The 23,091-nt window shown below is 57.6% G+C and overlaps 1 protein-coding gene across 1 annotated transcript; it reads right to left on the bottom strand.

The window, feature by feature from the left end:
- Window positions 1-1,314: 1,314 nt before the first annotated feature.
- CDC25B (cell division cycle 25B) lies at window positions 1,315-22,699 on the bottom strand. Its single transcript, XM_067533478.1, has 16 exons — window positions 22,297-22,699; window positions 18,477-18,604; window positions 16,826-16,877; window positions 12,101-12,142; window positions 11,200-11,236; window positions 10,456-10,566; window positions 9,769-9,888; window positions 8,995-9,132; window positions 8,343-8,417; window positions 7,424-7,600; window positions 6,354-6,449; window positions 5,629-5,691; window positions 4,702-4,800; window positions 4,000-4,133; window positions 2,090-2,201; window positions 1,315-1,455 (listed from the first exon to the last, which is right to left on the bottom strand). Exons 1-16 carry the CDS (start codon window positions 22,485-22,487, stop codon window positions 1,315-1,317), a joined length of 1,716 nt encoding a protein of 571 aa, XP_067389579.1. The 5' UTR covers window positions 22,488-22,699.
- Window positions 22,700-23,091: the final 392 nt, after the last annotated feature.

The raw sequence follows: 23,091 nt of genomic DNA, 5'->3' as shown, positions 1-23,091 counted from the left end.
CCCTCTGCCCTGAACTGGTTCCAACATGTGAGCAGCCAGGCTTATTCACGGCTAGCATCAGAGGAGAATGCTTCTCGGGCAGCCAGCCTGCAGCGCAGCCAGGGCTATAGTGCTGGATTGCAGCTCCAGCGGCAGGAGACTGGCTGCTCCCGTTGAAGCAGAGGGAAGCACACTGGCACTCGGCACAATACATTTCTAAGATGCGCCATGGGGCGGTGGAGTGGATCTGAATTAGTCACTGGGAGCAGGAAATTCCTGACCCATCTCCCCCCTTAGCTAAACTGAGTCTGGTGCCGGGCCTTTGGTTCCATCCCGGGCGAGGATAGTGGAGTTTAAAAGGCACTGGCTCCTCCGGCTAGCAGAGCTTTTTCCTTACCGAATTTGGCAAATCCTGGAGCTTTTCCCCAATCCCTGAGACCGGGTTTTTTTTAGCCCTCCCTCGCTGGAGCATTCCCGCCATTGGCCATGATTTACATGATGCATATAAGATTAAAAGGACAACACACACACAAACAGCGTCCCCTCCCCTTGCTAAGACAGCAGCCCAGGCTGCACCGAAAGGCCACACAGCTCCAGGAGGCCCTAGAAGGCTGATCTGGGCAGAAATGAAGATCTCAGTCGAGAACAACTTTCCTTCGTATCAGCTTCCGATTGCATTGGATTTGTTTAAACCTCTAAGCGCTTACGCAGACGCACTCACACACACAAAACCCCAGCTGGCCAGGGGGCTAACGCAACATGCACACCGCTTGTAGCACCGGTGGACACTCGCCAGCATGCCGGTTTTCACCTCCTCACAGGGCGATGCAAGTGCCACTGCAAACACCAGAGACGATCCCACGAGTCAGACCGGAGAACAGTCGCCCTTTGACACACACAGCTTTGAAGAGCTTCAGCCAGACCATTCTACGGTACCTGGAACGCCGTCCAGTCCAAGCACACATTCGTGCAACCGAAAGAGAATCCGGGTCAACGTCAGAGCTACAAATCCTACACCCGGGTAGGAGTTTCACAGCATGGAGCAGGAACTAGCCCAGCGGATTCGGCAGCCCTTGAGCCGGGCCCAGTTCTGTTGTCACAGGAGGTACGTGTGGTTATGGGAGGTATGTGCATGTGTTACTCTGTCCCCTGGCTTCCTCGCCAAGGAGAGGATGGATTCTCCACCCGGGTTCAAAGAAACTGGCTCAGCAGAACGGTTCTCATCTTGGGAACCAGCCCCAGCCTTCCGGCAAGGTGGGTCAAGTCTCTTCCATGCACGTGGCAGCTGCCCTTTGGTCTCCCCCGCCCCAGCCCACCCCACTTCCCCCCACCCCTTTAGAAGTTATTGACGCGGCTGTATAGCTCCCGCTTGCTCTTTTCCCCCGCCCAGGTGCGGCTCTTCTGGCGGAACTTGCGCAGGTCCTCCTTGAAGTCCTCGTGGTGCATGGGCCGGTAGTCCTGGGGTTCGCAGTGTGCCTGGGGACAGATGCGCAGGGCTGCTGTTAACAGGGGCAGGCACCAGAATGGCCAAGAGCCCCATGCGTGACCCCAAGAAAGCGCCGAACCCCATCCCCCACTCCATCCCCCCAACAGCGCTACAGACAGAGCCCCCTGGAACAGCCCTTTGTTTACCTGCTAAACAGCAGTGGCTAAAAGCGGAGACAAAGCCAGGAGGCTGGCTACCTCCCCTATGCCTCTTGCCCAGGGCCTGGAGAGGGGAAACGTGGCTGCTCGTGTGTCTTGACCTCCTCTGGTCTCTACATGAGGGGTTGTTTCCCTTCTCTAAATCTCACCTCGAGACCTGTCCCGCCCTCCAGGTCCCCTTCGTCTGCCCTTACGCAGAGCTCCGCGCAGGTTTTGCCGTGGCTCAACGTCCACTTAAACCAGACCCTTGTAAACGCTTGCTTCCAGGCTGGCCCCCTTCCAAAGGGGGAACGCGACAGCTCTGGGGAGATATTCTACCGCACGGGATAGCCACCTGCATCTCCCAGCCGAGGAGCCGGCAGCACAACCCTTTGGGTCACACTCTGCAATGCTGTCCGTAGCACCTCTGGGCAGTGCGTCTAGGACGGACACACTTCACTGACCGGAAGAGTCTGCCATGACTTACTTGGTACTGGGGGAAGAATTCTTTGTATCCTCCTTTCAAGATGTACAGTTCAGGATAGTGGAGGTTGGGGTACTCGTTCCGTGCCCGATCTTTTTCCCTGACAAACCGGCACCTTCAAGACACAGACACACACAGTTAAAGATCATCTGACCCTGTTTAATTTTGCACATACAAGGGTGACATTGTCCCATGGAGTGAGAAAGATCTGGCCCTAGCTAGCTGCTCTGAAGGTCAGAGCTGTGTCTGGGCTAAGAATCTGGCCAACAGCATTTTCTACCCATATGTTGGGCCTGTGAAATGCAGCTACCTCTGGTGAGCAGCAGCACTACACCATGCCCTCAGTGCTTCCCTCACTCATCTACGGACTTTGGTGGCGTTGGTCCTGAGCTATACCGGTTTGAGAAGGATCAGGCCCAACGTCTGGAAGCGAAGACTAGCCTCCTGTGGAAGCTGCAGGGAGAACCTTAAGGAGGCAGGAGGAAATTGTAGAGTTGGGATTTACCCCAGCCACGAGAGCTCAGATTCCTTTCTGTTGCATCCCAATCAGACGGGCTATTCCCTTCAGACAGAGCGAGCGCAGTGCTGTTGTGTTTACAGGACACAAGCCAGACAGAGCGCGCCAACGGACAACGCAGAGTCTGCCGGAAGCCTAGAGCCAACAGGCAATTTTCTATCCTTTACTAAGGTAGGTCCATCTGTTAACACATGAGCTTTTTGGGGACCAAGTGGCTCAGGGCTGGATTAACAGCTCTGTACCAGTTCCAACGTCTTGGCGCCAGGGATCCATAACGTGGTGAGGGGGCATCGATGTGCCAGGGATAGTTCAAACCGTTCAGGACTGGTGCTTTCAAACTGGGTCCCTGCAACTACATCGTACACTAGTGTCTGAACAGCAGCCCCCAGCCGGCGTGGCCGGTAGACAAGGTGCTGGGATATTGCTCAATTATTATCGGTCACTGTGGCTAACCTAAGTCTGGTAAGGCTGAGTGCTGGAGGATTCTGGGAGCAAAGCCTCTTACCAGCTGACAGATTGTATTGGGGGGGGGGGGGGGAAGGAATCACTAAGAACTTGCACTTGGCACTGAAGTGAGCCATGAATGTTATGCAGGCCTGAGTGTAGCTGTGCTGATACGACAGACCAATGGTCATGACCAGCCAGTGGCCAGGTCACCGAGTGTGCACACGTGGAGTGCGTAATGGTGAGTCTGGGACTAGCGGACCCTGTAGGACAGCACGACACTGGGTGCACACTGAAGAATATTGGCTGCCCTGGACATTCCTGTTCGCTCTCCCAAAATTAAACTAGAAAAACCACTTCTAAATAATCGTGATATGCTAACGAAGTGCGAGCAGAGCGTGTTTTCAGGGCCTGGGACTCCTTTGGGGAAAAGTAAAGCACTGGGGAACATCACGTGCCACGTGGGCGCCCCAATCAACATCTGGAGAGGGACTTTGAAACTAAAGGGTCTTGGGGTAGCCAACACCCTACCCCAAGGAACCATTAAAAGTGATCAAGAAGAACAACCAGAGGGCCTCGGGTTAGCCAACACCCAGCTTTGAGGGACACAAACAGACCAAGTACCTGGAGGAGGAGGAGGAAGAAACAAACAAATAGTCTCCCCCTAGAACTGGTAGCTGTACCTGCTTTGTTTGCTAGTTAGGATAGTAGGCGGGGCCCAGCATAGTTACTGAGGGTTTATGCTTGGGGAACGGAGGCTTATTAAGGAGAGGCGTTGTACAGCCTTTGCTGTCTGTCTGTGATAGCTGCTTTCCAATAACTCGCTTTGCATTAGAGAAACAATCCGAGTTTTTACAGGCCTGGATACTGTATGTTGTGCCCAGCCGTGGGTGTGTGAATTGATCCCAGCTCACCAAGGATGACTAGCACCCACGTGGCTCGTGGCACTTACATTCGGGGACCCCTCTCCGAAGAAAATTCACAGTGGAATATCACGATCACTCTCTTCTGCACGTCGAATGGCAGGATGGGGTTCTTCAGCAGGAAGTCCTCCACGTCCTGCTCCAGTGGCAGGTTAACAGCACCCTGCAGGAAAGGGCATTTCCACGTCAAAGGCGGCAGGAAAGGTCTCCTCCTCCCCCGTCTTTCCCCTCCTTCCCCACTGATCCAGAGAAGCAGCCAGACATGTAAAACCAAGCAGGGCCATTGAGGCCTAAGAAAACGAGGGAGTTTAAGGGCTCCCGATTCCCCACACCTCACTCAGCCTGCGCAATGGGTGAACTAGGCTGTTCCACAGGGATTTCTCCACCCCCACCCATTGCGGACAGAAACGTTGGCAGCCCCATCGATGTTTATACGCCTATCCCCCTGGGAGCTCTGCCCAATGCCCACAAGTCAATTTGCAGCATCTAAGCCCCTGGAGCCCCAGTCAAGTGAAGGAAATCTACAAGAGCGCAGTTCTTGAAGAGAATCAGCCTGCTTGTTTTGGTGCCTGGAGCTTGGCACCCATGTTTTAGTGTCTTTGCCTGAGGGACTAGCTCAATGTCAGGGCCGGGGGAGAGCAGAACACCCAGGCACTGGCTCCTGTGCTCTCCCCACTGGGCCGTGCTACCTCAAGGTTAAAACAGAGAAAAAACAAGAGGGCGGTTCTGACCTTGATGTGACCCCCTTCGTACTCGTAGGGGTACCGGCAGTCCACGATCACACAGTTCCCAATAAGGCTGTTGAACTGGCCGTCCAGCACCGCCACCATCTGCAGAGGAGAGAAGAAGAAAAAGCACCGGGTCGTATTACACCACACTGTGTCGTTCCACTGGCACAGGGAAGCCATCTCCGCTGCCCAGGCTAAACAGCTGGAACTGACTGCAGGCCATCGAATCGGGTCGAAGCAAGCGATGTTCTAGGGCTGCAGGTTCATCACAGCGAAGTCATGGGGCCGGCACAGTAGATTTAGTACAAGTCATGGGTATAATGGCTGCTCTGATTTTTGAGCAAAAATACCATTGCAAACAGAGGGGGCCGACCACCCGTAGCAGCACCCTCCGCCCTGACCCCGCTACCCTAATCCCGGCCTGGTGAGGAGGGGAGGCTGAGGGGGGTGGGAAGGAGAGGAAGGGCTGGAAAGAACATGTGCTCCCCCCACCCACACCCCTGGATCTAGCTCTCTGCTTGGGCCATTGCAACCTGCAGCATGAGATCACGGCATCAATCGCTCAGGTTTGGCCCTGCCACTCCTCCGCTAAGGCCGGGAGGGTGTGCGCAAATTGGCGTGAGTGGCATGGCACTGCAACCTCATGCGCCAAGTTGTAATGCCCAGAGCAGGGAGCTGGGCCCAGCCCAGCAGGGCACAGGAGCCATCACTGCAGGGCGAGGGGGAGCAGAGCTTGCTTGTCCATCTGCCCAGCCCCCAGGGCCTCCCCTCCGCACTGGGCTGGGGACCCACTCAGGGCCTTCCTGTGGGAAGCCACAGACAGAGAAGTCAGGGACAAAAGAAGAAACCGGTGTCCTTAACTTGTGTCCGCACTGCGATAAACCTGCAGCCCTAGTCCCCAGTCAGTCAGTCAGTCAGTTATCTCCTTACCATTTCCGGGGAGATGTATTTCAAGTCCTGATGTTTTCCTTCCACCGTCTGCAGGAGATAAGCCTACGACAGAGTTCGAGATCAAAGTTCAGCTCTCCTCTTGTGGGATTCAGACAGAGCTGGGGTGATGGTTGGTTTTAGAGCACTGTTTATACCTTAGATGAGAACTTTTCTCCAGGGGCACTGGTAATTCACACGGGACACACACACACAGTGTACATTTTTAGAAGGGTTTTATTACAGTTCATTAGGACCAAAAGAAATCATCCCTTTACGATTCCAAGGCAGACAGTTGTTTTAAACCAAACGTCCATCTGGGAGGTTCACAACCCCAGAGCAGGACCAGTTCTGCTCTCCCTTGTGTTGTAATGGTACTATTGGTGCAGAACAGGCAGGAGAAGCCACCATTTTGACCAGGTAGCTTTTATGAAGTTGGCATAGGTATCAAAAGCAAGGGGCAAGACAGGAGAATCCACAGCCCTTGTCTTGTCTGTAAAACGCCATGCGCAATATGCAAACAGGCATCTCACCCCACTTGGACAAGGTCATTAGACCGGTCTGTTTCAGGTCTGGCTAATCAGTTTCACGGCCTCTCCCAGACAAGGGCAAAAAGCTAGTGTGTGCCCAGGCCAGCCCAGCCCAGGAAGGTTTCAAGAACTTCACTGGGGGAGAAGCCTTGCATTTTGGAAGCTGCAGTAGGAAGGGATTTTCCTTCTTTCCAATACCTTGGAGAAGTCCCCGATGAGTTCTCGGTGATCGTTATCCAAGATGTTCTCGATCTCGTCGTGGCAGAAGGACCGGGAGCGCAACAGCCTTGATTTCTAGGAGGAAACAGAGAAGGGCTATCAAAGCAACCATGGAGACCTTTATGCTCCCAGGACAGACAGACGGCTCACCACGCCTTGCCAGACTTGGCAGACATGGTTAACGCAGTTTGGTCCATCCTGGTTTTAGTCACGCGTGGGTGCCAGAAGCTAAAGAGGCAAGAAACCTTCCGTGCTCAGCCCCCCGGAAGTCAGTGGGTCTGGATCCATCCCTTCCAGTGCCTTGAATGTTGTGGAATTCCTTACACTGGTGCAGCACGAGAGAGACACTGACAGCAGCAGCAGCGCAGGGCTCTGATACCAGAGCATCTGACAGCTACTTCACAGGCGAGCCAGTGACGACACACGGCAGCCAAGTACCAGGCTCATTAGGGCTGCAATGATCTTAGACAGACTCGCCTCAGCTGCGGCTCTTAGAGCTCACCCACCCCGTTTTCCTAGCTGCTTTTGCCCACCTGTGGGAGCTCGGCTGGCGTGGCTGACTGTGGGTTACACGCTGGAGCGCGGGTGGGCGACGCTAACGGAGGAGGAGGAGATCCCTGCTGGGTTACAGCAGAGAATCACTTGTTCCTCCCAGGACAGCAGGAGGATGGAAGAATGAAGAAAACCAGCTTTGGAAAGAGGAGAGCGTGGGGAAAACGCTGCATGTTTCAGGGGCAGCGCTCCTAGTTTTTCAAAGCAGGGGGGCCCACGTTCCAGCATGGGGAGAGAAGGATGTATCACATGGCTGAGATAGGCAGGTGGCTTCCCCCTACCATGCCCCGGTTTCCAGATGGCCTGCTGGGCCATGACAGATGCCTACAGTACAGCCCACGCGAGTGATTTACCGGTGATGGCTCTGGGGAGAAGGCATGTCTCACACCACACCACAGCATGTGTGGTAGCCAGCACTCACTGGGCCGGGAGGCTCTGGACCCAGGGAATGGAGAGGGAGATTTCCCCAGCTCCAAGTCAGTCGCCGTCCCACTTACCGGCTCCTCCGCCTTCTCCTCGAGAGGGGTGCCAGTCACGCTCTTCCGCCTCTTGGTTTTGACCGGGCTGTCTTTGTCCTGAGGCCTGTCGAGCCGCTTCAGGATGGGCCGGATCACGCTACTGGGCATGGAGGGGGACCTGAACAGCTGGCGGCATTTGCTGCGTCTCATCGACTTCTGGATGGACGAGAGCGAGCCCGCGCTTAGAGCCTCATCCCGGCCTCTCCCTCGGCCCTGGGCACGGAGGACAGGGCAGCCGCTTGCCACCGCCCGGGAGTGGCAGGTTTGCTTTGCCCCATTTCAGACACCCCAGGATTGGCAGTTTGACTCACGGGCCCGGTTCTGCTCCCAGCCACCCCCCCCGAAGTGGTGCCACTCCGCTTTAGTGGCCGTGGGGCTTGGCGAGGGGAATCAGGTGCAGAGCCCAGCCTCCCATGGCATGTCCCTTTGCTCCATACGCACCAGTCGCCTTTATACAAAGGCCTCCAGCTGGGCCTGCCGAGAGAATCAGGGGCGGTGTGAGGTCTCCCGACCTAGCTCCCAGCACAGGCCTCCCCGGGGCTCAAAAACCCACCAGGATGCTTTGATCAAATCCTTCCAGGGTGGGGGGGAAGGCTTGAAAACAAGCTACTCCCCGCAAACCAACAGCAGCCGGAGAGGTCTCTCAGGCCCATCCGATGGCCATGGGGGAGATGCCGCAAGTTTCAGTCCAGTTGCCTATGGTGAGGCGTCCTCATACCGACGGTCGGCATTAGCCAATCCCTTTGTCGGCAGAGAGCGGGCCAGAGCCCGTGGGGGGCCCCCCTGCAGAACAAGGGGACCGCAGTCTCCAGGCTGGCTCGTCTGGCACCTCTCACCGCCCGCAAGCTCCCAGGAAGGAGAGACCCCCCCCCCGACCTTGCCCCAGGCTCCCACGTACCAGATCGGCTCTTTCCTTGCTCACCAGCGGGGCAGTCAGCAGATTCTCCATCCCCAGCGGCACGTCCGCATCGTTCTGAGGAAGGAGCAGCAGGATTAGGGCACTTCACACAGAGCGCACGATGGACAGAGCGTGTGCGCATGAGACAAGGGACTCCCACCAGCCCCGCCCCATCCTCCTCTCTTGGCAGGGAGAACGGGACGGAGCTGGAAAAACCACAAGCTATTGAGGGGCTGCAGGACCCAGACCAACCCTGTGGCTCTCATGCTCTCAGCAGGGGCCAGAGGGTTTCCCGAACGCCTGGTCTCTGCAGATTGCTGGCTGTGTTTCGCCCCATTAACATTCATGTGTGAGTCTGGAGTTAGAGACCGCCCAGCTACAGGAGAGGGACGGGCAGGTCGTCCAGACGGCACCTGGTGGATTCAGACAGCCCATGGATGTGCAGCACATCCCCTGCCCGAGGGAGGCCGGGAAGGAGCGAGGGGCTGGGTGGAAGTGGAGGAGCCAGGGGGATGGGGTTTGGTCTTGCCCCTGCAGCCCGCTTTTGGAACAGGCCAGGAGCCCAGGCTGGAGGTTTCGCTCCCGAAGCCAGGTTCCAGCGAGGGTGCCAGATGTCAGGCGGCCCGCCAGGGAAGACCCACGCTCACTGTACCTTCAGCTCCTCCTCGTCCAGGATCTCCATAAACCCGTCGTCGTCTTCGTCGGCCATGAAGGAGGTCAGGGAGGAGCGGCGCAGGCACACCGGGCTCTCGGCCTCCACCCCCCCAGTCTCCTTCTTGGGGGTGCCATACTGGGGAGCGAAGGGGAAGGGGTTAGGGCGCGTCTGGGGGCCACAGATCGAGCAGGAGGCGTCTGGCCTGGGACCCGAGGGGAGCCTCCTCTGACCAAGGAGGCGTGCGACTGGGGAGGGCCGACACCCTGAGAGAAGCCACCAGGAAGTGCAAAGCCACGGCACAGACGTGGTCCCAAACTCATGGCCAAGGGCAGACATTCGGGAGCCCAAAGCACGTCCCCCTCGGAGGCTGTTGGAGCCGTGCGAAGTAGCCAGAGCAAGGGGCAGATCCTGGCCCCTCCTTCACCGCCCGCCACTGCTGGACGCCGACTGCACCCTGCCCCAGAAGCGGCTGCATTTCAGCCACGGGGAGTTCCTGGATGTAACCGTCCCCACCCTGGTGCGTGAGGCAACACGGGCCCCATTCTGCGCAGTACGCTGGGCGCTATGGAGGCGACAGGGATTAGCACGAAGCGGGTCCATCCGTCAGCTTCATGGGTCCAGGCGCCCGGGCGCTGGCAGCACATTAAACCCCTGCTGCTAAGTGCAGTGGGTACTCCAGGAGGCAGCGCCCCCCTTTGCAAAGCTATGGGCCTCACCACTACGGCCACGCACCCCCCCCGTCCCCATCCCCCACCTCAGGCCCGCTCTCACCAGCAGGTCCGGGGCGGAGTTTGGTCTCTGTGCGAAAGGGTCCTTCTCGCCGCTCCCATCGAAGGGGTGAAGCCGGCTGTGATTGGTGGGTCTCACCGGGATCTTGAATACAAACCCCTCCTGCGAAGGCAAGTGGTCTGAAGGTTACCCGACCGGGGACTCGCTTCAAGGGCCACCCGCCCTCCCCAGCTCAGACCCTGGCACCACCGGGCACCAGTGCCTGGCGTGATCCCCAGGAGCCAGCCAACACCCTCCGGGCAGGACACGGCCCTGGCGTAAGCGGGCTCAGCTCACACACCAGCAGGTTCGTGCCACTGACTGACGAAGGCTGCCGGGTCAGCTGGGGGAGCCCCGGGCTAAGTCCCCCTGCGTGAGAGCAGCCCTTTTTCGGGCTAGGGGAGAGGAGGGGCAGGCGAATCGGAAGGGGGCTGCTGCTGGAGGGTTGACGAGGGTGGAGCCAAGCGGCACGGGACGAAACCGAGCCGAGAATTCAGGCCGAGTACCCGGGAACGTCTCCAGAAGGGGAGGCCCATTCGTGCTGCAGCGGGGCAGGGGCTAGATGGGACCCAGCCCTGAAGAACTGACCCTCGGGGCCGAGCCCGCCCTGCTCCTTCAGTGGCCGAGATGGGGCGTCTCTTGGAATCGGCTCCCCCGCCACGTCCCCAGCTCATCCTCTGCTGGACTCACGTTCTCTTTGTTCGCTTTCCGGTGCGAGGGGCGCCTGTACGTCTCCGGGCTGTTGAACTCCGTGGCGTTGGAAATGTTCTTCAGGGCAGGGCTGGTGCCCAGGAGCCGCTCCTGGAAGAGGGAAGGGAGAGATCATCAAACCCGCTGGAACGCAGGCTGCCACCGCCACGCAGGGGCCACGGAGCCCTTCCCCCGGATGCGGGGACTGGATCACTCGAGAACTGTCCCGCTCTGTCCATTCCCTCGGAAGCACCTGGCATGGGCCGCTGTCGGCAGACAGGAAACCGGGCCAGACGGACCATTGGTCCGACCCCGTCTGCCTGTTCTGATGTTCTCTCCAGGGGCCACAGTTATGGCTCACCCCCTTCCCCCCACCTCAACGCAGCACCTGGGGGCTCTTCCTACACCCACCCTCAGCCAGGCACGTGGCAGGGGGACCAACCCATCCTGCGCGCTGGATGCTGCTCCATCAGGGACGTTTTTAGCTCAGAGACAGAAAAAAAAGGAGCCATGTGCTACTTCCCCTACCCCCTCCCCGGTGATGAGCTGCACCTCCCAAACCCTGAATCCTTCCCCTTGGTCACAGGCCGGCAGCCGTGGGCTCCTCCCAGGCCAGATCTCCTTGCCCAGCACAGCAGCCAGCACCAGTCATCCTGGGCAGCAGGTCAAAAGCTGCCACCCTTGGGATTCCCCGCCACAGACACTTCCGGCCGCGCAGTCGGTTCCGGGGAGACGGGAACTCACCGGCAGGGAGTGGATTCTCCGGACGGGGAATTTGTTGCTAAAAAGACAAAAGCAGGAAAAGGTGTTGGGGGGTGGCCAGAGACGAGCCCTTCGCAGCAACAATGCTGAGCCTGCCTTCCCCAGATCCCTTCCAGAGGCTGTGCAGCTCTGAATCCACACCCCTCCCCGCAGGAGCCCTGCCAAGAGACCTGCAATAACGGACCAGTGCCGGCACCTCCACCGCTAACGCTCCCCTAACTTACAAGCAAACTTCCGCGGCAGGTTTCAAATGAATTGCTCTACAGGAGGGGCGGCGACAGGGGGTTTGATTCTCATCTGCATTAAGGCTGCTTTACACCCTTCTGACAGTGCAAAAACGGCTCCTAGAACGGGCCGAGGTTGCAGCCACGCTCACGCTTTACGTGCGGGGCGTGGCGGAAAGCGGCCTTCATGAGAATGAGAATCGGGCTCGATGCTGACGGGCACGGCCTCCACGAGCACAGAGCGGCAGCACGGCCAGCTGCCTGGCCAGAGCAGGAAGGCCTTTCCTTTTAGCCACCAACGTTCTGGACACAGCACAATGGGGAGAGACGCTGTGGAGACGGGAAACCGCCGCTGCCTCCGGCCATGCAGGCAGGACATCAATGGACGTGGCGGGATGTACGTCTGGGGTTAGACGCTGCCCGAGGTTTGTTAAGGGCCAGATCATCCCTGCCCCAAGAGAGAAATAAAAATCTGAACAGCCTGATTCTTCCCCCCCCGAGGAACTGGGCCCTTCCCTTCCCCTGGATTCAGCCTGCCTGAGGAGGTGCGGCAGGGGATGGGAGGAGGGATTGTGGAGGATAAAAAATAAAATAAATAAAAGAAGTCAGGCCTTAAAATGTTTACCATGGAGTGGGGGGAGAGGAGTCAGTGCACTTACTCTTTGACAACTTTTCCCGATTCTAGAATTGCTTTCTCAAAGCTGCAGGAGAAGAGGGAGAAAAGCCGTGTGTTATGTCCACATTCACAGGAGCGAAACCACCTTCCAGTGACCCGGATCGCACAGGGAGACGTTCCCGAGGGATTTTAACTCCCGGGCCCAAGTCTGCCACCCTTCCTCACACCGAGCTCCTCACTCTACAAGCAGGCCACAGGACCTCATGCAGCAGTCAAAGCCATGCGCCCCAACACGGCTTCACAGCTGGGGAAAGGAGAGGGGCGGAGGAGAGGGGCGGCCGTGTGTCTGATCATCCGGAACCGTTCCAAGCAGCAGCAGAATAACTGAAAAGCAAGCTGTTCCATGTGTCACCCCTGCCTCCTTTCATCCCCTCAAACTCCTCCTGCCCCACGCGCCAGCCAGGGAAGCTGAGCAACAGAAGGACGGTGACGCGTTTCGACGCAGCAAAAGCCGGACGCCTGGGTTCTAGTGCCAGCTCTGCTCTCAAGGCCATAAACAGCCAACGTTTTTTGAGAGCAGCTACTGATTTCAGGTGCCTCCACCTGTGAATCTGGACCTGCGGGGTGCTGAGCGCCCCCTGACTTCAGAGGTGTGGTGGAGGGGAAAAAACATGCACCCCAAAAACTGGATGCATATTTATATGAAAAAAAAAAAATATCAGGCCCAAGGTGGCCATCCTAAAAATAGAAGCTCCCAGAATTTGAAGCCACTTTAAAAAAAGTTGGTAGTAACGTTGCTGTGCCTTGGATCCCCCCCCACAGAATAACTTCCTCCCTCCCATCCCCACCACAGCGGGAAGGTGCTGCACCAGTATCACCAACGCATTGTGCCCTCCAGCCTGCAGGATATTAGAGCCCCGACACAGAGACTAGGGCCCCAGCTGCATGCGGGGTTAAGCCACGCTCGAACACAGCTGACGTCTGCACAGTTTAAACCTTTGTGCGGGGCAGGGTCTTACAGGGACGCTGGCCCCCCTCTGTGCAAAAGCTGCGTCACGCCGCTGGAGTTAAGGCGCACAGATGAAAAGCCCTCTCAACAGGGTGGTCTTGGAAAACCAACCAAAGCAGCCCCTGACCTGGCTCTGATTCACATGAAGAAATTAAACCCAAGCTTGGTGGGCGGGGCGGAGCGGGGGCTCTCTAACGCCAGCCCCGGACAAAGCGCTCCCAGAAAGGAAGCCAAATGAAAGGGCCTTTTGTGAGCCGAGCTGCAGAGCAAAGCTCTAGATAGCTGGGGCATTTCCATAGCAACGGGCCTAAAGCATCTGCTTTCCACCTGTATGTAAATGGGAGCCATGGCAGGAGGGGAAGTTGCTGGCTCAGCCAGCGTATGTCGGATCACGGCCCCCGGCCTGACCTGAGCAGCTGGGGGGGAAGGAAGGGGGAGGGTAAAGTGTGGCAGCACCACGGGAAGGGGACAGGCCTTCAAGCGGGCTGCCATTCAGGACGGTGGGAGGCGGTGGCTGAGAAGGGACTCCGCCATGCCAGCTTGATGGAAGAATGTGCCCAGCCCCAATGAATTCGGCGTGGGGGGGGTGCTGCAGCCTTTGGACTCTCTCCCTCGTGGAATTCAATCCCCCAGGCTCCCTCGTGACCCTAGGTCCCCTGGTAACCCCGGCTGGAAAGGAACTCGCTGGCCAGCTACGGGAGTGCAGGCATGTGGGCTGATTCAAAGGCAGGTTCCTGTCTGAGCCGCCCGGCCGGCGCCATCTGTTCACCTCCACCCCAAAGTTACACATTCTCCAGCACAACATCAGTCGGGGGAACTCCTCCCCAACCGGCAGAGCAGGTGCGAGGGGGAAAAGGTAAGTGACGGATCAGGCAAACAAGGGAGGAAAGCAGCTGCTCAGCCAGATGCAGCTGCCTTTTTTTTTTTTTTTTAAATGTCAATCAAAGACAGACAATAGAGCTTCAAACCGCCCATGAGGGTCCCCATGGCCCAAGGTGCAGCCATCGAGTGCAAAGCAGCTCCAGAACGAAACACGTGCTGCTTGTTTTAACCCAGCCAGCGCTAATACCTGCACGCAGCACTTAGCCCTGGCTGCAGCTCCTCAGCCGCCCTGATCAGAACGGTCCCTTCCCCACCCACAGCAGGAATCCTGCGCCATTCAAGAGGAGCGACTTTTGAAACCAAATGCAGAACTACCAAGAATCTTCGCTTGCACCCCACCCCCAAGACAACCGTGAGCGGAAAGGCACCAGCTGCAGCAGCAATTGTGCTGGGTGAGAGCGATCACAATTACCAGCACACCTCCTGGATCTGGCTGGGTTAAGATCCCCTCCTGCCTAAACCCAAGGGGGGAGGAATTTTGGAGAGGCAGCCCAGGACTCCAGATATCAATGGATTCACACCAGGGAGAGCAGTTACTCCACATTTTCACCAGTGTAACCAGAATCCAGCCCAGCGACTGTGACAAAGCACCTAAGTGAGCGCGCCCTTTGATTTCCTGTTGGCAGTCCATTCTGCCTCCAAGTTCTGTTTGAAGCACACAGCCGGGGGAGCTGCACAAGAGATGAACTTGGCCCATTGTCTGTCTCCGGCTAGTTGGTTTCTGAACTTCGAGAAAGATTTCAGACCCCGACAGCCACAGCCCAGAGGGCCTAATTGCTCAATACCTTAATTCCAGTCTTAGGCTGATGCAACTCCAGTGAAATAACGGAGGACAGTCGGGCACAGAAATCTGTACGCTCAACTTGAAAACAGAGGCTTATGTGCAGAATGGAATAACCAACATGGATTTCCAGGCTCAGGTCTCAAAGGGACTCTGGCCATATACATCTATTGAAAGCATGAACTCCAGGTTCATCCGTGCACAGGAGTCCCTGAGGTCTGGTCTACACGACGGACCTATATCGGCAGAACTACGTTGCTCAGGGGTGTGAAAAATCCACACCCCCTGAGCAACCCAGCCATACCAACCTAGACAGCGCTATGTCAGCAGGGGAGCTTCTCCCACCACCACAGCTACCGCCTCTTGGGGAGGTGGATTAGCTACGCCGACTGGAGAGTGCTTTGTTAAAGTGGCGTTGCTGTGCCAATGCAGCGTTTTAGTGCAGACTTGCCCTCAGGGGCCAGCTGGCTTGGGAGAGCTGCCAGCCGTCCCTTCACTGACTTGCAGTGGCCTCTTCTGTGCATTCATTCCCACACTGGCCAGCCGCCACCAACACGAGGAGAGTTTGCGGCAGCACGGCCCGGGGAGGCGAAGGCCCCACCAGTTATGTCTAAGAGTTGGCCTACACTAGAAACCCGACCACCCTTTCTCCGGTGACGGGAGGAGTTCTTCCATTGCTGCAGTTAACCCACCTCTCCGAGAGGCAGTAGCTAGGTCGATGGAAGAATTCCTAGCAGTGTCTACACCGGGGCTTTGGTCGGCTTAGTCACATCACACAGAGCATGAAACGTCATGGCTGGAGCGGGTCACTGCTATTGCATTGGACTCAAACAATAATCCACATCACCCCACTGGCACTTTTACACAGGCTCTCTTGGAGTTTTAAATCCACCACTATTTCATTTCCCTGCGCGCGCGCCCCCCCCACACAAATGGATTAAGCTCAGTTGTGAATAATCTTTGGGAAAGTAGATCCAGTTACAACTTCCTTTCATGCTGGATGACAGGAGTCACTTCACCCCCTACTGAAATGCACCCATCTCTGGGGTGGCGCACAGAAGCTGTTTAACAGCGCACAGCAACACTACAGGACCGTTTGGGAGAGGAATTGATAGAGGGGGGAAATAAAGGGAGGCAGAATGGAATTACTTCAAAATGGGGTTTGCAAAAAGTACCCTGATTTTAAAAGCCACCTGCAGGTTCACCTCTGATTTGACAACGGGCACCTCCAGCAACAAAGCACTCCCTAGCGGCGCACTGATTTAACGCGGCTTTCCAGAGAAGAGCACCAGCCCTGAGTCACCAACACCATCTCCCACAGCATCTGGGTTTTACTTGGATGTCTCCCATCCAAGAACCAACCCGGCCTGTCCTTGCTTAGCGAGACCTGGTAGGATCACAGCACAAGGTATATAGAATCATAGAAGATGAGCGTTGGCAGGGACCTCAGGAGGACATCTAGTCCAGTGTTTCTTAACCAGTTTTGATACCAGAGACCGGCTTCCTATACTATGTCAGGGAGATCTTAGGGACTGGTGCCGGTCCATGGATTGGTCACTGAGAAACACTGATCTAGTCTAACATGCTGCTCAAAGCAGGACCAACCCCAACATAATTATCCCAGCCAGGGCTGCGTCAAGCCGGGCCTTAAAAACCTCCAATGATGGAGATTCCACCACCTCCCCAGGTAACCCATTCCAGTGCTTCACCACCCTCCTAGGGAAAATCTTTTTCCTAATGTCCAACCTAGACCTCCCCCACTGCAACTTGAGACCGTTGCTCCTTGTTCTGTCATCTGCCACCACTGAGAACAGCCTAGCTCCATACTCCCTGGAACCCCCTTTCAGGTAGTTAAGGCTGCTATCAAATCCCCCCTCAATCTTCTCTTCTGCAGACTAAACAAGCCCAGTTCCCTCAGCCTCTCCTCATAAGTCCTGTGCTCCAGCCCCCTCATCATTTTTGTTGCCCTCCGCTGGACTCTCTCCAAACTCCTACAGTAACCCTTGAAACTCCAGCAGTACTGTAGCTTCCTCTTTCCCAGTGGTTAAGTGGGATCAAACAGGCCAGCCAACAAGGAAATGGAGACATGAACTTACACTTCTTCAAAGGGTTCTAGGTCCAGCTGTCCAGGGGAGTCCAGCCCAACGCCTGTGTAAATGAAACACCCAGGGGTAAGTCCCTAAGAAAGCAGAGGTAGGTGCCCAGTAGCAGCAAGGATGCAAAACCTCAGCTTCCTTCACATGGCATCTCTCGGGCAGGGGCAAATGGCAGCAGGGTGAAGACAGAGATTGCAAAGTCTGCAGATTGCTCCAGCCAGCTGCCCACAAGCCAAGTGGAGATGGAGTTAAAGGTCATTGTGAGCAGGGGAACCAAGCGCACTAGCCCTTGTCCTTTCTTCCCAGGGCCTGAAACCCGATGTACAAAGGTTAAATTAAGCCTCCCCTAGTTAATTAGTCAAGCGACATCTCTGTTTTATAGACAGGGAAATGGAGGCATGGTCAGGTAAGTGACTTGCCCCAGGCCACGCAGTGGGTCGGTGGCAAGCTGAGAACAGAACCCAGAAGTCTTAACTCCCAGTCCCCATGGCTCTAGCCATGAGATCTCACTCCCTTCTGGGGACAGGAATTGAACCCAGGAGTCCTGACGCCCTGGGCTCTGCAGCAGTCAGTGCGCTCCGCCCAGGCAGTAAGAATCTTTTCCCTCTCTTGAGCAAGGTCTAGGATTCGGACCACCACTGCTGCCTCCAAACATCCCCGTGGGCTAAGGGGACTGGACTGCAGCTCCCCTCCCAGCGCCTACTGTCTCCACAAGCACTGGGGGTCCCAGCAGCTGCTGCTTTCTCCAAGAGGGACTGATCGCAAACACCCCCGGCCCCGCAAATGTATGAATGGTTTCCCTTATCCGGAAATGGCCAGTAACTTAGAGGCAAACCAGCCTCATTTGTCCCCCCCACGCCGGGGGCAGCTCAGGCTGCAGGGAGCATTCCAGATGGATGGTTTAAATGTAGCCAGGGGACTTCTGACCAGGTTTTAAATGGGGGGCGGGTAACTCAACCCAGATCACTTTTAGTGAGAATAGTGTAAACAAAACCCAGCCCAGGAGGCCATTAAGTGTCAACCCTTATCCCACACATCGTAATTCAATCAGGCAAGGACTGGATTTCTGGGCACCCTCCCTTCCCCCCCCCCCATTGATAGCATCCCAGGCGCGGCCTCGGCCGAGGATCTGTGACCCTAGCAACGCTCTGGGCCTGTAGGAGGGATTCCGGGGAGCTCTGGAATGGAAACGAAGGAGAGAGGCCCAAATGGTAGCGAGTCTCTTTAGCGGACGTGGCCGCCTGCCCCCAGACGGGAACGGCAAAGGCCGAGGTACACAGACCCAGCAGGGACCTGTCTGCACTGGAGGGAATTTAGTTCACGTGGCCGTGAGGTGCTGACAGCGCTGAGCAGAGGCAGGCAACCCCGACGCACGCTGTCCCACGCAGCTGTTAATGCGCCTCAACACCTCGCACCCGCTCTGCGGCACCGTCTGCCCTCCAGGCTGTTCCAGGCCCCGGCACGCTTGGCGTGAGTCCCAGCAGCGCAAACAAAGACATGGGAGACCTGCCCTTCATTCCTCCCGCACTCTCCAAAAGCCACTTGCACTGGAGACCTGGCCCTGCCCAAGTTTCCAGGGACAAAAGCCAAGGGAACGGTCCCACCTCCCCCGGTCCTGGTTCCCCAGCAGGCGTTAGTGACCAGGGCTGACCTGCATCCGAAGACTCCGACCACGCGGAGTCCTGCGACGACTCAGACGACACGGAGTCCTGCGACAGCGACGACCACTCGCTCTTGAAGCCTCTCCCCAGCTTCTTCCTCTTCGGGGTGTCACAGTGACTGGAAGGGGTGCAGAGAACACACGTCAGCCCAAGCCGAGCGAGAGGCACGGTGACGCACACAGGTGGAGGCAGGGGCATAGCGATTGGGCCAGCCACCGAGGTTCAGGTTTCTCTGCCACTGACTCGCTCCATCTTGGGCGAGTCTCTTGGGCTTACGGGCTTGTCTTCACGTACCATGCTACAGTGGCCTGGCTGCACCGCACCGCTATAGTGGAGATGCTACTCCGCCGGCAGGAGAGCTTGCCCCAGCAGCGTAGTTAATCCATGAGCGCCACTGGCTGTGTCGGTGGGAGAGCTGTCCCACCGGTGTGTGTGTGTGTGGGTGTGTGTGTGTGTGTGTGTGTGTGTGTGTGTGTGTGTGTGTGTGTGTGTGTGTGTGTGTGTGTGTGTGTGTGTGTGTGTGTGTGTGTGTGTGTGTGTGTGTGTGTGTGTGTGTGTGTGTGTGTGTGTGTGTGTGTGGTCAGCATAACTATTTTGTGGGTGGGAGGGGGGTGGATTTGTACTGTAGACCTGGCCCAAGTTCTCTCAGGTGTCCAACTTGAGACACCCAGAGCCTGATTTTCAGAGGTGCCAAGTCCTTTGGGCGGGGGCGGGGGGGGGCGGGAGAGAAAGGGACAAAACAAAAACAAAATCAGGCCCCAGCAGCCCAACTGGAAACATCCGATTTAAAGGCACCCAAAATCAGTGGCTATTTTTGAAAATTTGTGGACACCAGCCTCCCCCCCGATGAAACGGGCACAAAAGATCTCCAGCCCTGCCCTGGGATGTCAGACCACGCCGTCCTTTACATCTGCAGAGCCCTGAGATTGACAGAGAGCCGCGCTGGAGGAGGGGAGCTAGCAGGGGCGTTTGAAAGGATTGCTGGCTATTAGCCAGAGATAATGGTGCTTAGTGCTTTCCCTGCAGGGACCTCCCAAGTGTTTTACAAACACGGGGCAGGATCCTTATCTCCGCTTACAGATATGGGAAGCTGAGGGGCAGAGAGGAAGCCTTTTATTCAAAGTCGGAGAAGAACTCGGTGGCGGCTGCCATCTCTGAAGGATTAATATAACAGAGCAGATCCTCGGCTGCATACACTGGATTTACAGGGACATGGCCTGTTAGACCTGCCCGAGCAGGGCTCTTCACACCTGGGGCGCTATATAAGCACTTTACATGCATTAATTAAGCCTTGCAATAGCCATTAAGGAAGGTGGATTTTCAGAAACAGCAGAGAGGAGTGAACATGGCTGCTCAGTCTAACGCCGCTGCCCTGGCTCGGATGGTTAGTATCAGGAGTGAATTAGACCCACCCTGTACATACGGAAGAGCAGGATTTCTTTGAGGGCCAGGAGAAGACGGAACCTCAGGGGCTTGTGAAAACCGGGAGGAAGGAGCAGAGCTGGGATTCCCCACCCGCCCAGAGCAGCCCTCACAACTACCGGCCTTTCCGCCTGAGCGGCTGGCACAAATATTACACGTTTGCAGGCTTCCTCTTGCAAAACCGGCAGGAGACAACTGTCCCCCTGTCTCCGCTAGCCCTGCCATTCTGGGGGAGGCTATTTGTACAATGCCACGTGCTTAGACACGGCAGCTCAGACTGCAAGAAAAGGACCCCCTGCCCCTCCTTCCCTTCCCTGAGAAGTACAGGCCTGCCACCCTCCAGGACAAGACAATACCCTTAGGGACACACACTGCTGATCACCCCCTTCCCCTGAGAAACGATTTCCCCCAGCTCTCAGCAGCACCCACATTCAGCCACCACAGACTCAGTCCTGGAGAGTCAGATCCATGGAGAGATGCAATGAGTGTTGGGTCAAATCCCAACCCAGCGAAGCCCAGAGGGGACTGTCCCTGATATCAATGGGATCCGGATTTGGCCCACAGCACATTAGGATCTGGAGTTACCCAGAAGCCCCTACACAATACTGCCATTGGTTTCCCCATGATATGGCCACCACGAGGAAGGGCCAGGAAGGCTGCAGCCCGTCTGTTAGATGGAGAGGAAGGGCCAAAGGCTGCTCTGGCTGCACGTCCTTACGGAGGGCACGCCTGGAACCCAGCGCAGAGAGTTCCTTTAACTCATTCGTTTGGGCTGCCAGTAAAGCCACTTTGCCCCGGTCCCTGTGGGGAGAGCAGGATTGGGCCCCTTAGCATTGCACTGCTCCTGCTCTCCCCAAAGGCACCGGTGCAGGCCCCCCTGCCTCCCACAAGCCCATGGGGAAGGGAATGGAACAGTCAAAACGAAGGCCCCCAGAGAGCCTGCGGCCACAAGCCACCTCCACAACCAGGATTCCTGCAGAGACTCATTCTTCAGCTACCTGTTCCCACCCAGAGGGCCCACGTGAGTAGCTATTCTTCTACAGCAAGACCACCTAAGCGGCTCCGTTCTCCTGAACGAAGGCCCGGGAAGAACATTCCTTCCGCTGCACATTGCAACTCCCCCTCGCTGGCCTCAAAACCGGGCTGGAAAAAATCTGTCCCCCCCGGGCCCAGATGGCGAAAGATATGGCCTCCGAACAGGGTGTGAAGAGATTTCACGCTGCCCCTGAGCTCAGGAAAAAGAGCAGGGCCTCTAGGGTGCCCGGCAACAGGGGTGAGATGGCTGGCTCTTTGTGCCAGGCTCTGGAAATGATTGTCCCCACAGCTGGAGAACAGAGAGGCTGAGCTAGAGGAAAGAAGCGTGGCTGTTTTCCTAGAAGCTCTGCTCTAGGAATTCTCGTGGGGGCAGTTCTCTGGCCTGCCTTACACAGAGGGGCAGACTGGACGGTCACGGTCACAACGGTCCCTGCCGGCCTCGGGATCTATAAAATGGGACCCCGCTAAGGGGGCTGCATTGTGATCTCAGCCTGCTGTAAGATCAAGCCCCTGCATGCACAGGCACAGCCGGCACTACCATCCCCAGCTTGGCCCGTAGCACACCGGCGTAACCCCCTGCTGCACTCACGCCGGAGCGGGCTCAGAGAACATCTGTCCTGGCTAGTTAACGTCCCAGCCATGCTCTTCCCAGATGAGCAGCATGGTGAGCGGCCCTGCCCCCAGGGCAGGTAGGGTGGGGTGACAGCCCAGCCCAGCCCAGACCCCCGCTCTGTTCTGGAGCCCTCTCTTTGTGAGTGGCAGCCTTGGAGGCACAAGCCCTGGGGACAGGGATGGGGACAAGGGGGGGCCCCACAAGCCCTGAGGTGTACCCAGCTGGGGCTACCGGCCAGCGACTTCTCCTGGGGTCAAGCGCACATTTTGCCATTCAGGTTTTTGACCATCCACCCTCTGACTGGATTATAGGAAAGACAGGGGGCAACCCCAGCCCCCATCTAGGGCCTACCCCATTGCACAGATTCAGCAGCCCAGTCATCGTCCTCCAGTCCCCACACGGTACCAGTGTAGTGTGCATGTAATACACACACGCACCATACAATGAGCACACAATCCACACACATCTACACACACGCACCATACAATCCACCCACCCCATGCAATGCGCACACAATCCGCACACACACACACACACACCATACAATGCACACACAATCCACACACACACACACACCATACAATGCACACACCCCATGCAATCCGCACACACACAGACACACACACCATACAATGCACAGACAATCCACACACACACACAGACACACACACCATACAATGCACACACAATCCACACACACACCATACAATCCACACACACACACCGCTGCACGCACTCACCTGGCTCCCAGCCCGGTCAGGTTGTCCATGTTGAGGGCCAGGTTGGTGACCGGCGAGGTGACGCCCGGCGGGCAGGGCGCGCTCCCCGCCCGGGGGAAGCCGCAGAGGAGCCCGGGCAGCCGGCACGGCCGCACCGCGGCGCTCCTGCTCCGGGCCGGGCTGAGGCCGCCCGCCAGCCGCTCCCCATCCATGCCGCGCGGGGCCGGGGCCGGGTCTCGGGGCGGAGGGAAGGAGCCGGGCCGCTGCTCCGGGGGCAGGACTCGGGAGAAGGGCTCAGAGCCGGCGAGCCGCCGCCAGGGCACCGCGGGGCACGCCCGGCCCGGCCGGGCTGCGGAGCACCAACGTCGCGGGAGGGAGCATGCAGCGAACCCGGGCCGGGCCGGGCCAAGCGAGCGTGCAGCGGAGCCGGCTCCACCCGTGTCGGCTGCTCCTGTCCTGCCCTGCGCTGCGCTGCGCCGCGCCCGACCTTGTCCCCAGCCCACCCCGCCGCCGGGCCGGCCCTGTATTTATATTCGAAAAATAACACGGGCGGGCGGCAAGCGGCCAGCCAATGGCACGGGACGGGCCGCCCCGCCGCCAGGCAGGCCGGGGCGGGGACAGAGGCAGCCCCACACGTTCCTCCCCGCCCCACACGCTCCCGTTCCCTCCCCGGCCCGGCCCGGCTGGACAGGACAGGGGCAAGGGGGCAGGAGCGGGGCCGGGGGAAGGGGGCCACGTGCGGCTGCTGGGACCGCCCTGGACCAAGATGTATCCGCAGGGGGCTGGGGGAGCAGCGAGGGCTTGGGGGCGCCCTGC

The sequence above is a fragment of the Emydura macquarii genome, unplaced genomic scaffold (assembly GCF_026122565.2).
Source record: "Emydura macquarii macquarii isolate MOO-44397 ecotype Brisbane River unplaced genomic scaffold, CSIRO-AGI_Emac_v2 contig_3345, whole genome shotgun sequence".
Classification (NCBI taxonomy): domain Eukaryota; kingdom Metazoa; phylum Chordata; order Testudines; family Chelidae; genus Emydura; species Emydura macquarii.
Note: the sequence above shows the minus strand (reverse complement) of the source record. Positions and strands in the feature narration are given on the sequence as shown.

Coding starts and splice junctions, on each gene's coding strand:
- CDC25B (XM_067533478.1), bottom strand. CDS start 22,487: ATGGATGGGGAGCGGCTGGCGGGCGGCCTCAGCCCGGCCCGGAGCAGG. Junction 16,878..18,476: donor GTCGGAGTCTTCGGATGCAG/GTCAGCCCTGGT, acceptor TCATTTACACAG/GCGTTGGGCTGGACTCCCCT. Junction 1,456..2,089: donor AATTCTTCCCCCAGTACCAA/GTAAGTCATGGC, acceptor ATCTGTCCCCAG/GCACACTGCGAACCCCAGGA.